Source organism: Meleagris gallopavo, chromosome 4 (genome assembly GCF_000146605.3).
Source record: "Meleagris gallopavo isolate NT-WF06-2002-E0010 breed Aviagen turkey brand Nicholas breeding stock chromosome 4, Turkey_5.1, whole genome shotgun sequence".
Lineage (NCBI taxonomy): Eukaryota > Metazoa > Chordata > Aves > Galliformes > Phasianidae > Meleagris > Meleagris gallopavo.
The window spans coordinates 57,518,913-57,534,926 of NC_015014.2; the positions used below are offsets into that span (position 1 = coordinate 57,518,913).

Consider the following 16,014-nt stretch of genomic DNA (forward strand, 5'->3'; position numbering starts at 1 on the left):
AGGTTTAAGCTGGTGATTTGGGGGGAAAACAGTTTCATAAGGCTCTATTAGTAAAGCTTCGTTCAGCTGTTTACAGAGATAATAACTCCCTCTACAAAGTACCCACAGGCCTTGATTGCTCTTCACAAAGCATTATTTTAAATAAAATTAACCTTAGGAGTCCAGTTTTGCTTCTTGATTTTAGGGAAAATTATATTTTCCCATATCGATAAGTCAACAAGGGCCCTAGTGTGGGAGAATCTATTCATATTAAGCTTATTTTTTATGAAATACAGGAATCACATCTTCAAATCAGTATTAGTGAGTTATGTATTAATCTGGACTTCAAAGATTATTCTGGACTTATTCTGGACTTCAAAGATTCACAAACTTTGTATGTTAAAAAAAAATTATCTAGTTTGGCATGTAATGCAGGAACGTTTTTTTTTCTTGTCTAAGTGCAGATCTTACTTGAAGTTTGGTCTGTTTCTACAGGTGCCTTGAATATTTAAATGGATTAATTTGCAAGTTCTGTTTGAATTTATCTTCTTATTGGCATAAATCTGTAGAGGGACACTTAAACTATTTGTGATTGTTTCCTTTGGAGATAATTTCTTCAACTAAAACTAGTTAAACTAGTAATGCTAAATCAAGAGACAAGCTTGATGGTGGGAACAAATACCAGTTTCAGCTGATCACCTTTTGCACTGCTGGAAATAAAGAGTTAAGTATGATACTTTTAATGCAGGACTGTGAGACTGTTAGAAGCATGTAACTTACTGAAACTAGAACGTCAATAAAATAGCCAAATTATACTGCTGTCAGTATAAAAAGTTACTAGAGGAAGAACTATTTTAGCTGTTGATACTGATATATTGGGCAAAACCAGGTGAAACTGCAGACAAAATTCCTGCAGAGGCTGGTTGAGCTACAATGCCTATGTAACATTTTTGTAATAATGGACTTTCATTTTTCCCTTTTCACAAGGGCTTTCTGCAGTCACAGGGGCCAGCTTCTGCTAACAGTGATAAAACAAGGGAGAAAACCAATTTAAATGGGATCAGAAGGTCAACCGCATAAAATAAAATCTTAATCTTACTACTTCAAAGCCCTCAAAGACAATAATCCATATTGTAGCATCGTGCCCTGAAATAAAGAACTCCTGTCTCATTCAAAATGGAATTTCCACCAAAAAGCAAGCAAGCAAGCAAGCAAGCAAGCAGGGAGGGAGGAAGAAAAGGAGAAAAAAAAGGAAAGGAAGGAAGGAAAAGCAAGGAAGGATTTATATTTGTCACATGCCCAATTCAACATCTTTCTGAGGAATCTTATTTAACAAAACAGTTCGAGAGGCACTAGTACGAGGCACCTAGCAGGGCTGGAATTCCCCTGGGGCTCGCACCCTGCAGAGTACATCGGAGCTACCAGCACCCCACGGGGACAGGTGCCGTCCCACGTCCTCTCACTGTAACCTGAACCACTCGCCGCGCTTTGGCGATCAGGCCCAGCAATCGCTCGCCCAAGATGGAGCCGCCCGAGCCAGGAGGCGGGACCCGACCGCAGCGGGGCGGGACGCGGAAGCTCGGCCGCCCCCGGGTTGCTGCCGGCCGGGCCGGTCTGGGCCGCGGAGCCACGATGGGTCTTCTGCTGCTGCTCATCTGCCTCGCCATGCCGGCCACCAGTAGCGGAGAGCTGCGGGCCTTCGTGGTCGCCCACAGCCACATGGACGTCGGCTGGGTGTACACCGTGCAGGTGGGGCGCCGCGCCGCTGCCGGGTACGGGGATGGCCGGGCCGGGCGTCCCCGCTGCCTTTCTCTGCTCGGCCTGCGGCGAAACGCGAGCAGCTCCGAGGGCTTCCCTTGTCCTTTGCCGTCCTGGAGGCCGGCTCGGCACCCTCTCGCTGTCTGGGGCTCCAGGTGCTGGCCTAGGAAGGCGAGGCCGGCTCAAGGGCTGCCGCACTCTGGGCTTTGCTTGTTCCGGTGTTCGGGTGCTCACGAAGTGCTGTGTTTTATGTTCTGTTGGGTTTTCTTAAAGGAAAAAGTCTTCAGTCTAACAAACGGCGTGCTTTAGTTATTTTGCATGCTTTCATGGTCTTTTAGTTTATCCTGTGCCTAAGCCAAAACCCAAGCAATACTGTAGGTGTCCCTCTTGTTTGTAGAGGAGTTGGACTAGACAATCTTTAAGGGGTCCCTTCCAAATGAAAGGTTCTGTGATGAAACTTCAGTCCTCCTCTTCCCATTGTCCAATGTGGAAGTGGTGCCTGTGGCAGCAGAAGTATAGTAGCAAAATATTTTTAGCTAAATGAGTGAGATAGATGCATAGGAAAAAAATAAATCAAGTGGAACAGAAGTGACTTTTATATCTGTTGAGCTAAATCCTGCATCCTTTTTCATTGCTCTGTTTTTTTAGGTTATACAGAAGATGCTGTGGATACTTGACTTGCTAGAGTGTTTTGGCATCACATCTTTGAGAGTAACTAATGAAAAGATTTTGGCTCACCAAGGAATCTGTTGTGCATGTATTATATCTTTTAAGAACCTCGATGAATTTCTCCTTTAGTATTTCAAACTCCATAAGAGGACGCAACATTAATTTTTACTATATATTAATTGTATTTATTCAGCTAGTGGCTGAAGAGCTCCTCTAAAAGAAATGATTTTATTACTTTTTTTTTTTAGAAGATTCAATTGCTAGAAACTTCAGTTCCTCTGTTATTAAATTATGAATGTGAAAGATTACTTTGGCCAAAAAGCATGAAGGTTCCCTCTCCATCCCCTCACATGCTACTGTAGTAAGATGAAGCCTGAAGGTAATTCCCTGGGGATGTAGTGCCAACCTGCTGTACAGGTTTGCTTAGTTATTAAGTTTCACTCATACTACTTTTTCAGTGTTTCGTTTCTGTGTTTATAATGTGGAAAACATTTAAGGTATCAGAACATCAGTCTTCATTGTGTGCTGGAAATTACGGTGTTGACGGATAATTCCAGTATTAGATGTTTAGTAAAACTTTGTTTTTCCCCTTCAATGGCATCTTCAATGGCAATCTCTTGCAATCTGCTAGTACCAATGGTATTCTAACTTAAGTGCAATGCGGCACTTCACTTACATATCTTACTGAAGATGTGAAGAACACCTCACCATTGTCTATAATGCCGTATGAAAAGCAAAGTATAATTCTTAAATCACTTTACAAGTTTAAAACCTACATATACATAAGTGCAGTTTTGTCCTATCACTGCTTATTGTTTCATTTCCTTTGCTGATAGAGGATATGTATTAGAAAGGAAATTATTATTATTATTGCTTGCTGGTGGTCTGGCTTGTGAGAACAATTATTTTTAATTCGTTCCCAGACCACTGGGCTTTATAAGCTCAGTAGGAGTTCTTGATTAACTTGATTTTGAGTCATATCTTACTCTGCAAAATACATCAAGAAAGTATTTTTAGGAAGTTTTCACTCTAAATGTTAATACTGTGTTGCATTTGAAGAGTCCTTGATCAACTCTTGAAATACAATGTATTTTGCTTAACTATTAAGAATTTAAATTAAGCTTAATGTCATAATCCTTGTAAATAAAGATTTTAGAATATATAGTTTGCAGATGATTGCTAGTGACAAATGAAAATTTAGCAATCATTTGAGTAATAGTAAAACTTCAAGGCTATTCCCTTTCTGAAAATTGATAATAATGACTTTCTAATCATAATCTTGATTTATTTATTTATTTTTTTTATGAAGTCATTAAGAAGTGATGAGTAAGTCATAGAACAAGCAGTTATTTACATATGCTCTGAATTATTCTAGGCCCTTCCTCCTACATTCAGATGTTTTCACTTTTCTGATGACAACCTTTAACCAAGACAGCTAGATTCCAGTTGTGGAAAGGAAGGAAATAGGAAAAGTTAATTTCTTATTTGAATCACATCATCCTGCTCTTATTTCAGAGCAGACTTTTCTTTTGTAGAGGAAAATTGCACAAATGAAAACTATGGATTAAAATTTTGCGTGTCAGGCCCATTAGTCTCAATTGCACGAGGGTTGTCTGTTAATCACTTTCAGGTGGATGTATTATGTGTATTCTTAAGCAAAAACCAGTGGCATCAAGTAGAAAAGCCATATGGTCGATGTTAAAACAACTCTGCTGTTATAGCCAGGTGCTGAAACTGGTGCAACAGACATTACAGGTATTTCCAGGAGCTCTTCTGTTGCCTTTAGGTGTTGAATATCACTTTGAAGTTAAGGGTAGAAGACCGAATCTGAACGAACAGAATTTTTTTTCTGACAAGGGAAAGCATACTCAAGAAACCTTAATGTGCATAATTTTAAATTAATACGATGTTGCTAATTTGATAGCGTTGTAATCATGTGATATGTTATTTGATGAGTACAGTTGCTGTGCTTACATGCCAGTAAAATCCATAGGCCTCCTTCTAGAATCAAAGTTGCTTTAGGAACAGGAGGGGTAGATGCGCAGATTCTCATGTCAGATTATTCTACATCAACAGTCAAATTTGTTCTAAGAGTCTTTTACCAGTTTTGTTTTATTCTATTCTATATCATGGAACAGAACTCCATTTTGTTTGACAGCTGCCTAATGCTTCTCACAAGAAGGAACTTTCTTTTCACTTAAATATGGCTCAAGAAATTACTGTTTCAGTCTTAAGAGTTCATGACTGAAACCTCTAGGGCCATAATTGTAAAATTTTTTATTTGTACAAAACTGTTATACCAGAAACATGCGCAGACAGCAGAGCGTGCTTGCTCTGCAAAAGCAATTCTACTGATGTTCTAAATAATCAGAAGAGCAGAAAGGGTAAAGCCCAATGAGTGTTCAAAACAGCCCTTTTAATATCAACAAAGCAATATTCTTTTTTTCTTTTTTCTTTTTTTTTTTTCCAGGAGAGTATGCATGCTTATGCAGCAAATGTCTACACATCTGTTATAGAAGAACTAATGAAAGGTAAGCAGCGCAAATTTATTGCTGTGGAACAGGAATTCTTTCGGCTTTGGTGGGATGCAGTAGCCACGGATACGCACAAGCAGCAGGTAAGTTGTACTGAAGCCAAATGTGCTTCTAATGAAGCATCCATGCTTTTTTTTCAAAGGGTGAGAAGAGGCAAAGTACTTCAGCATTTGATTTTTATCCAAATCTTGTGTAAGTTAAAGAACTTTAAAGGCAGTTGCAAGAGGTTAAAAGCTAAGCTGTAAATCAGAGCAGTAGGTGGTGGTGAGCTTTGCACTGAAGACTCTTCACACTTTGCAATTCTTGTTTCATCAATGAGTTTCTTATTTGGTGGCACAGTGGTATAAGATGGGTGATTCTGAAAGAGGCTGTGCCCAATACCTCTCAAACATCTGAGACTTGCAGCTGCCTAATGCTGTTCACAAGAAGGAACTTCTTTCTTTCTTTCCAGTTAAATGTTGCTCAAAAAATTGCTGTTTCTAAGCAGTGTTAGTGTAGCTAAGGGAAAGACATACGATTCAGCAACAAGAGTTGTTCAGTGGGTTTCTTTATTGAAGAGCCATGATTCATTTGAATCTTGGGAATTTTAACTCAAGAATTTTTTTTTTCCTAGTAAGAACTTTTTGAAGTTTGGTTTGTTACGAATCAATCATGGTGAAATCGAAGACTAGGGTGGCAGCCTAGTGGATGGTTATGTCTCTGATTGCAGTGTATATTGTTTAACCCTCTCTAAATCAGTGGGTACAAGTGCATCTCCATATAGATCCTCATGTAGAACTTCAGGCAACAGCAGCATATTACATGCAGTACACTAAATTTCAGTTTGTGTTAGGACATCTGGTTTGATTTTTTGGCTGATCCTGTGTGGAGCCAGTGAGTGGATCTGATTATCATTGTGGGCCCTTTCCAACTTGCGATGATCCATGATTCTATGAAGCTCCACAGGGGTAGTGTTGTGTAAGAAACACTTCTCCTATCTGTGTTTTTTGTTTGTTTAAGCACAGTTCTTCACTAAATTCTAAAATTCTGTAATGTTTCTTGTTTAAATAATAGCTTGCAACCTGTGTGCAGCTTTGCTGTGCATAGGCTGCTCTTTGTCCATGCTTTGCAAGAAAGCTTTCTTGTTTTTTAATTCAAAAACAGTGTTGTAAATCTGGGGTGGGGCCATTAAAGAGAATAGAATAGACTGCTTTGTGTATTGCAGTAAAGTTCTCTTTCTAATGGAGATTGTTCTTGTTTAAAGTACATTGTGTTGCAGTGACGAACAGTGAGTAAAAAACCTATAATTCCCTTTAGTTCTTAATATCTATTCTTATTATCTGGTGTCTGAAGAGTAAATATTTATCACATTTGACCTCAGCAGGACCAAATTAGTATATATGATTCAGCCCTTACTTTCCTTGTCCTGATACTTGAGACTTTTCTGCATTTTAATCCATTCTCTAGTTACTTTATTGTTGATGCTTTTCTGAAAATTAAAATGATTAAGAACAAGTTTCTCTTGAACCTGTGTGTCCAAACACTGAATCTATAGGAACTATGATGGTTGTTGATAACTGACATGTTTTTAACACTAGGAAGTTGCAAATATTGGGCCTTTGAATTAGGTCACTCTGGTTATTGCCCTGCTTTTCCACTTGAACTCCAACGTTAACTATTTTCTGTGGTACAGCCCTTGGGCTTTTATTTTGCTGGTTTCTCCTAAGTTTGTATTTTACTTGAAATGCAGGATTTAATTATTTTTTCTTTGGGCCTTTCTGCTTTAGATTGGTGGTAGTATTCAAATCATTAAAAATTATGTCCTGAATACTGAAGCTGGTTTTACAGTTCGGGCAAGAGAATGCGTAAGACTGAAAGGCATTGCAGCAGCATGTAGCTGGTTGTGAACCTCTTAATTCTCAGTATATGTTCATAGAATCATAGAATGGTTTAGGTTGGAAGTGACCTTAAAGATCATCAAGCTCTAGCTCCCTACCGTGGGCAGGGCTGCTGGTCGCTAGATCAGGCTGCACAGGGCTCCATCCAACTTGGCCTTGAATGCTTCAAGGGATGGGGCATCCATAATTTCTCCAGCCTGTTCTCTCGGTATTTTATTTTGTGAAACATTCATGTCTCCTTACCCTGGCTTGATGTTTCAAGGCAATAATTAGTGGGGAGAAAAGATATTTAGCTACTTATCTGGTATGTAGAGGTGGGTTTATATGAGGAAGTACTGGTTGTTGCAAGATCTGCAGATATGTTCCACTGTTGTAGCAGCCTGCTGCTCGTATAACTGTTACGTTTCTTTCCTAAGTTCCCCTGTCCTTTGCCTTATAGTGTATGTAGATATCCATTTTTACTTTTTTCCCCCTTCCTCAAGTTGGATATAATTCAAATTTCTTGAATTATTCTTTTAGTATTTTCAACCTCCATGTGGTTCCGTGAAACTTAAATGAAGTTTCTATAGTGCAAAGTCTAGTTCAAAGATATCTTTTTTGGACATCCATCCAAACAGGGAATAATAACAACAGATGCTTTTCATGTAGGTCAGGACCAGTTCTGTGCTGACACCAGATATCAGTTATCTGGTCTCCCAGCATGCTAATCAGTCACCACAGTCAGCTGGAACTAATTTATGAATGCTGAGCCCTGAAGCATTTTCACAACATTGAGAATGAGAGAAATGATTATAATCGGAATTGACAATCTGGCTTCGTATCTGAGCAGACACAGGGGCAGTCGCTAAAGGTTCCTGGGGAAATAAACATAATAGGCCTGGAACAGCCATCCTACATGACAGATATTTAACAATAAACAAATAGTGGTGGGAGAACAAAATGTGTGTTTATACCTCAAACTTTCAACAAGTCTGTATCTTCAAAGTTGCAGGTAGTGAAGTAGCTGTAATGAAGACAGAAGCCTCACAAAGACTTTTGGAAAGGGACACAGATTGTTATTGCCCTCCCTCCACACACACTCGTACTTTATCCAGCATGTTTGCTGACTATTGCACTTGACCATACGCTTGGGCTTCTAGAGGCTGGAGTTAACAAAAAAGTTCGTTATCTTACTGAGATCATGAACTAAAGGAAACCTCAGGAGCCTGAACATTGCTGCTTGCATGTGGTTTCATATTGCTCTCTCATCTAGCTGCTCAATGGTTTTCCTAAGCCAAGATGGCTGCAGCAGGAGGAAGTCTTCAGGAGTAGCAATACTATCTTTTTTAATCTTACAACTCTAGTTTAGTCTTCAGACAGGATCGTAGGCTGTGTGTAGGGACAAGAGTCTGATGTTTAGATTAGTAAGGCTGTCATCATGATTTTATTCTGAGCAGCAATATCTACATGGTGGTGCATCTTTGTTCCTCTACCTGGTTTCCTTGTAAGCTGAAATCAATGCACTGTGCAACCCATTAATGTGCTTTCCCTCCCAACTCCTTGCTTTTCTGCTTTTCATGGCACTCAGTACAGACAGCCTTTTATCCCACTTATGACCTAGATGCCTTCTTGACAACTGTTTTGTCTAGGTGATATGTTGTGATTGAAATGAATTTGCAGCCTATTTGGAGAAGACTGAAATGACATTTATGTTCTGTGCCTTAATTTCAATATCATAGGTCCATCAGTTACTTCAGGAAGGACGATTGGAATTTGTCATTGGAGGGCAAGTGATGCATGATGAAGCTGTGACACTAATTGATGATCAGATTTTACAGTTGACGGGTATGCATGTTTGCATTTAATTTTTATTTTTTGTTGTTATGACCTTGGGGGTTTGGTTTTGTTTTCATTTCTCAACCCCAAATTTGCTTTAAAAATATATATATTGTTCTTTAAGAACTGACTTAAGTATCTCTTTTTTTTTTTATTCACTGGTGAGTCATCTGTATAAAAAAGACCTTTGCTTTAAAAAAAAAAAAAAACCTAGCAGTAAACAGGGGGGTTACAAACTCCTTTGGGACAGAGACCTTTTTGGTTTGTGTCTATTTGAGGGCTAAAGCTCCTGTGAAGACAGTTATGATTAAACTGAGGATTTGAAATACTCTGGAAGAAAACACCTCGTAATAATTGAGGATTTTGGGGCAGAGGATTTGTATTGTTTAGGTAAAGTCTTTTGCTATATATGGACCACAGAAGATCACTGAGGATGTCTTAGCCTGGTTGAAAGACTTGCTTAATGAAGAAGCCCCTATTTGTAATAATTAATGGCAGTTTCTGTTAGAAATTGTCTCTTATTTCCAAGAGATGCACTATTTCTGATTTTAATTTTCTAGCTTCTGCTTCCAGCCATTTGTATCTTACACCTCTCCATCGGATGGTGTAAAGGCTGTTTGAGTGGTTAAGGTTATCTCCATCTGGTTGAAGTGGGGGAAGGGGAAGACAGTTCATGCCACTGTTACACTACATATGCCTAGAGTATGTTTTGAGAGAGTGGCATACGTGGGGGCAGAGGGGGGGATAAGAGGGTGTAAATTAACACTAGTTGCCTATCAAGGCTGATATGCCTTGCCCGTTTTAGGGCTACACTCTGGACAGCTTCTTACATCAGAGAATAATGGGTCAGATAACAGGGTTTTCATTAGCTAAACCTGACTGCACAATAATAGTCTGTGTACCTTGCTTGTCGGTGTTTATCTGGAGTACAAGGAGAGCTGCTGCTTTTCCATTTCAGTGAGTCACCACATCACATTCAGGCAAAAAAGGATAGGGAGGGGATGGAATTTTTTTTTTCACTTGACTCCTATGTTTATAACTGGCTGAGAGCTTAGTACACCCAAAAATACATGGTATTTACAAACTATTTCATCAGTTGGAGATAGTTGTGCAAACTTTGTTTGTATTTTAATATTTCATTTAGTAAATGTGTAAATGTAAATGTTGTTTAAAGGATTTTTCAAATTTACTGGCTAATTTGGCAGAAAAACAAATATTAACATCATAAATATCCCCATTATTTTTTCCTGAAAGAGCTCTGCTCAGTTTGCACTAAAGGAGTATGTGGAAGAAAAAGAGGAAAAAGATGTATCATTGCACTATGTACTGTGTACACTTTGAAAAGACAAAATCAACGTGGATGACTGGGATCTACATTACTTGTCTTTTCCTTCTGCCCAGTTAGCTGAGCTTAGGTGAATGGTCTAGCAAATGTGCTTCACTCACTATCTGCGAATCTTTTCACTAGAATAGGTATTAACCATGGGAAAGATGATGTGAAAAGAGGGTGCCTTGCAACCTCAGTTATTTAAACGTGACCTTTGGAGTGTTAGTCCAAAATGGAAAGATGTTTGTATATTCAAGCAGTTATGTGCACAACTCTAGAACTATAAAATAAAGATCTGTTTTATTTTGTTTTTTTGATAGTGATAATCCATGTGCCATGTTCTAGACTTCTATGTGAGACCATCTGCTTAGCTGGTTGAGTTGTTTTCTCTTAATTGGTTTGCCTGAATTTATCCTGTTGTCTGGTGTCTCCGATTTGCATATTCTGTTTATTATTGAAAATCATTTCAATACTAAAAAACAATGGTTATATTGCAATGGTTATATTGCAATGGTATTGCTGTTAATCTTTGTCTTTTTTCTATTTTCATGATCCTCTGTCATATTCATGTTAGTTTTGTGTACTGGCTGCCTCCTTTGTTCTTTTGTCATTGATATGAGACTAACATTTCCTGACATAAGGTTGAATGATTTCAGTAAACCCAAGCTGAAACTCCAGCATCAACCTACTAGCCTTAACTTAATCTCTCTTTAGGTTCTGTTTCTGAGGCCTGTCTAGTTCCTTTTTATTATTCATCCTTTATGGTGTTAATAAGGTATACTTGGCATAGCAAAAGATAAATATTGTCATTGTGAGACTTTAAATGCTTTGGAAAACAGCAACAAAGAGCTATCGTCTAAGTGCTTATCTGTCATACTACATGCATATTACATTTGGAGAATGAACTTGTAGGAGTGCACCTAATATAAACAAATTTTGTTTTGCAGAGGGCCATGGGTTTTTATATGAAACTTTTGGGATCAGACCTCAGTTTTCTTGGCACGTTGATCCTTTTGGAGCCTCAGCTACAACACCAACTCTTTTTGCTCTTGCTGGCTTTAATGCTCATCTTATCTCTCGAATTGACTATGACCTGAAGGCTGACATGCAGAAAAACAAGGTAAAAATACTGGAGGACTGGAACCCATGACAGCATGACCATATAATAAACCATGACGTTATGAAAGGCCTATCTGATTTATGCAAGAAAACATAGGTATTTCTTTTCTAAAAGTAATTGAAATTCTTCTCTAATATTGTATGTGATAGTGGTAAAATTCACTGTGTCTGTACAATACTGTCAGTAATGTCTTCATGACTTTTGGTCATGGACAAAATGTAGTCTAGCTTGAGAAGGATGCAAAATATGGGCAGTTTGTCAAGGAATAAGTGGTCATGCAGTTAGGACTGTTAGAATTGTAATCTTTTTGAATGGATTTCACCTTCCCACAAGAAAGTCTTTGGTGTCTTGTTTTTTATATACAGAGCCTTAATGTGTAGAGTTTGTGTTTGGGGTGGAGGCTGTCATGGCTTGGAACACTTATTTGTGACTGTAGAAGTGATAACATTTTGTCAGTCACGGTTGCAGCTAAACACTGTTTGAATTCAGTTTGTTTCAAGTGCTAGTTTCTCTTGCACAAAGTGTTCCAGATGCAGTAAATATTTTTCTTTTCATGACGTGATCTTTTATCGTGGTCTGTCAATGCCTTTATGCACTAAATTGTGTGCAAATAAAGGGCTTTGACTGGAACGAGCTGGCAAAGCTGGTGTGAATGTTGCATAGAATTCAAGCATCTCTGGAGAACAGGACTCTTGTTGAATTTGATGAAACCAGGACTTAATGCCTCAAGCTTGTAGTGAATCCTGATTCTTCCTTTCTGCTTTTATGAGCTTTTGATTATCTTTTCCCATGAAAACCTTTTCAGGAGCCTGGCAGTCTGGAGGTTTCCAAAATGGTAGTTCTGTACTTGTCCTCAAGGATAATGGTTTTGTTGTTGTTTTGTTTTCCAGAAGCTTCAGTTTGTATGGCGGGGTTCTCCTTCCTTATCTGAAAGTCAGGAGATCTTCACCCATACTATGGATCAGTACAGCTACTGTACCCCATCACAACTGCCTTTTTCAAACAGGTCTGAAGATTTCAAAAAATACGCATAAATATGTTTTGGAGAGTTTATATTGAGAGTTTAAGGATTTCCTTTGATGGTGCTGATAGAATCATACAATTGCTTGTGTTTGGAATGACTTTAAAGATAAGTTTATCTAATTCCATCCCTCATACTGTGGGCAAGGATGCCACCCACAGCAGCGTTCTTTCAACAATATTCTCCTGCTTTCCTTCATAGACCTGTGGTAGGTCAGTGAGAGGTCTAGACTGTGGATCTGAGTCAGGGTTATTAAGCACCCCCAGCTACCCACCATGATGCATGAAATCTGCTCAGTACCTGACAATTGAATTCTCAAAAGTGACATTTTCTACTGACAGGCATTAAAAATACTTCAAAATATTGACAGACTTTAAAAATAATCTTTTCTACCAGCAGGAGTCTTAGAACTCAGGTACAACTTTCATCTACACACAAATTGTGTCAGTTCCTATCAAAATAATTAATATAGAATGAAATTGGGGAACAAATCAATTACTGTAAGCAAGATATGCCCAAAACGGGACTGGATTTTTGTTTCTCTGCCTGAAAATTTAAGAACTCCAGGAAGCTTAGTGTGGACTTGACTATTGCTAGTTGATTTTCTGTGGGAGATTTTCAGCATTATATTGGACTGAGATTGTGTACATTATGTGTATACAGAATAGACAAATTTTCCATTTACTCTGTGGAAAAAAAAATTGAGAGCTGTGAACTGAAAACTTTATTATCCAGTAACACGCACTATGTAAGCACAGTTTACCTGGGGGAACATCCTCATTGTTTCAGACTTAGCTGGTTTGTTCTGTGATTTCTTTGTTCTATGGAAGCAAGCAGTAGGGACTTGAAAAATTGCACTGAGAGAAAGAAAAACAAACAACCTTTTTCTTAACCTACCTGCTAAACATTGACAGCAGATGTTAGCTGAATTTCTTGCTTCTGTATTCCCTCTGTCAATGTTTTATCCTAGCACCTTTTGATGAGTTTCTCTCAGTTCATTCAATAAATCTTGTTTATAGTCTATTATTTTCTTCTTCTACCTAGATCAGGATTTTATTGGAATGGATTTGCGGTTTTTCCAGATCCACCAAAAGATGGTGTTTATCCAAACATGAGCCTCCCTGTTACAGATACCAACATCCACATGTATGCACAGGCCATGGTGGCAAACATTAAGGAGAGAGCAGCCTGGTTCCGAACAGATGATGTTTTGTGGCCATGGGTAAGTGCATTATCATCAGTTTGCCTGAGAAGTGGCCAGTACACCTACAGTATGGGCAGTAGGTAGGTGCTACTCTGCTACAGTATGTACTGCCCAAGTATGGAGTACAAACCATGTGACTGAGAAGTGTTTTTCTAATGTGTGGGGACCAAGTGTCTGATTAGTAATTATTTTTGAAAACTAGCGCTTCCTCATACTGTCTGTGGACTGTCTACCAAATCTTCTAGCCTACTCAATATAGAAAGAGATGTAACAGAGTTGTGAAGATAACCTCTTGCCTAATTATGTATATAGTCTTATATTCATATGTTATTCTTATGTTCTAGTCTTATATTCATACATTTTCCAATTGCTGCCACATTTCACGTTCCTGCACAATACAGTACATCAACACACTTCTCTCTGTCTGTCATGCCAATTAGTTATCAGCTGATCTGTGCAAGTAACCATATCCCTACCTGACGTTACTGTAACAAATAATTTTGTGGTCAGTCAAGTTCAAAAGAAATACCACTTTAATGTAGGTTGTTGTTAAAAAGATCCTACTAAATTGTATGACTTAAAGTTATTTTACTTTTCTGTTTTTGGAATTTCAGGGTTGTGACAAACAGTTCTTTAATGCATCTGTTCAGTACTCCAACATGGACCTATTGTTGGACTATATTAACAAGCATTCTGATGAGTTTGGAGTGACTGTCCAGTATGCAACTGTTGGAGATTACTTCCAAGCAGTTTATAGCAGAAATCTTACATGGGAAATAAGGAATTCTCAAGACTTTCTTCCATATTCAACAGGTAATTAAGTTAACAACTGCATGATGTCTGTCCCAATTGTAAATATTTATAATTTTAATAAAGAAAACTTAAAAAACAAGAAATAAAAGAGCCAGCAGTGTGCCCTTGTGGCCAAGAAGGCCAACGCATTAAAAAGAGCATGGCTAGCAGGGGAGGTTCTCCTTCTCTTCCTCACTTCTTAGATGAGGCTACATCTGCCTCATCAGTACTATGTCCAGATCTGGGCTCCTCAGTTCAGGGAAGACAGAGAACTTCTTATCAATGCTTATCAATATCTAAAGGGCAAGAGTCAATAGGTTGAGGCCAGATTCTTTTCAGCGGTGCCCAGTGACGGAAGAAGGGGCAATGGCCTCAAAGTGGGTCACAGGAAGTTCCATATGAATATGAAGAAAAACTTATTTATTTTGAGCGTTATGGAGCTCTGGAATGGGCAGCCCAGAGAGTTTATGGAATCTCCTTCCTTAGAGATGTTCAAAACCCATTTGGATGTATCCTTTGCAACCTTCTGTAGGGAGCCTGCTTTAGTGGGGCAAAGTGGCCTAGATGATCTTCAGAAGTCCCTTCCAACCACTACAATTCTGCGATTCTGTGAAAAATAGAATCACAGAATCATAGAATAGTTTGCATTGGAAGGGACCTTAAAGGCCATCTAGTTCTAACTCCCCTGCCATGGGCAGGGACACTTCCCTCTGGATGAGGCTGCCCAGGGCCCCATCCAGCCTGCCTTGAACGCTTCCAGGGATGGGGCATTTATTTACATTACCACATTCTATAAAATAAAGACAAATTGATCCAAACTTAGTAATATAAAAAGATAGTGCAGAGGTTGTAACATTGGGACAGCTAGCTAGCAGAAGTGAATGGAGAAAGAAACGATGGGAAAAAAAAAATGAAAATAGGGAAACTCCTAGGTCTCTGTTTTCCTTGATGTGTACATTTTTTAGTAATCTGTTTTGTAGACATAAAACTTGATATTCATTATTTTCTCTGCATCAGCACAAACGCACAAATACCTGTAGTCTCCTACAGTATTAAATGTGTGTGTTATATTTTTCTTTTTCTAAAATGATCTATAGTAGGTACACAGTGCTTCAGGATCCAGGAAACTGAAAGGAAACCAGTAAACCAAAAAATACCTTGGAACAAATGTCTGTGTGGCCATGTATGTCCCACTGTTGCTATTTAAAAAAAAAATTGGATTATGTGTAAATTAGAGCAGAGATGGGGAGGAGTGGTACTGAGTAATCTGAAGGAAGAGTCAGGTACCCAAGGGAACAAAGAAGGGCACAAAGTGATCTTAGAGATTACTTCTGTGTTAGTTCAGTAGAACAGGAGTGGATCAAAGTGAAACAACTGGTGCTGAGAACTCAATGCTCACATGGTATGTGTTCTAGGTATATAGGTATAATCTGATTGCATGGACTGAAGGTCTGTTAATACTTGGAACATACCTTCAGGGTTATTACTACATGAAAGAAATTCAGTTTGTGGTCTGTAAAGCTTTTTATTTTTTTTATGTCAAGTGAGTCGTAATAGGTAAGGATGACCTGTGGCTTCACTTGACAACATCGTACTGGTCCAAGCTAAACACTGGTAGGTGTACCCCCTCCACCCCCCCACTTCCATCTCCTGTAGCTCTAGGAGAAAATCTTGTCCTTTTCATTAAATGAAACAGTTATAAAACTGGGAAAAAGGATTGTGTTATAAGTGAGGCCTCAGAAAGGAAAAACATCCCCTGTAATTCTGAATTTTTTGTAGTATGATGTGGCACAAATTTATTGAAGTTGTTGCTTGCTTGTCACTTGCTGTGCTTTTCAGGTAAAATTGGGAAGTTATTAAGGAAGATGTGCTGTACTCACCATCCTTTAAATCCCTTTCCCTACTAAATTTAATCTTT

The 16,014-nt window shown here is 38.6% G+C and overlaps 1 protein-coding gene across 1 annotated transcript; it reads left to right on the forward strand.

Annotated features, from left to right (window-relative positions):
* The first annotated feature begins 1,485 nt into the window (after positions 1-1,485).
* Positions 1,486-14,140, forward strand: LOC104910826 (epididymis-specific alpha-mannosidase-like). Its single transcript, XM_010710395.3, has 7 exons — positions 1,486-1,728; positions 4,877-5,023; positions 8,536-8,641; positions 10,907-11,079; positions 11,970-12,085; positions 13,145-13,322; positions 13,919-14,140. Exons 1-7 carry the CDS (start codon positions 1,501-1,503, stop codon positions 14,123-14,125), a joined length of 1,155 nt encoding a protein of 384 aa, XP_010708697.1. The 5' UTR covers positions 1,486-1,500; the 3' UTR covers positions 14,126-14,140.
* The last annotated feature ends 1,874 nt before the right edge of the window (positions 14,141-16,014 follow it).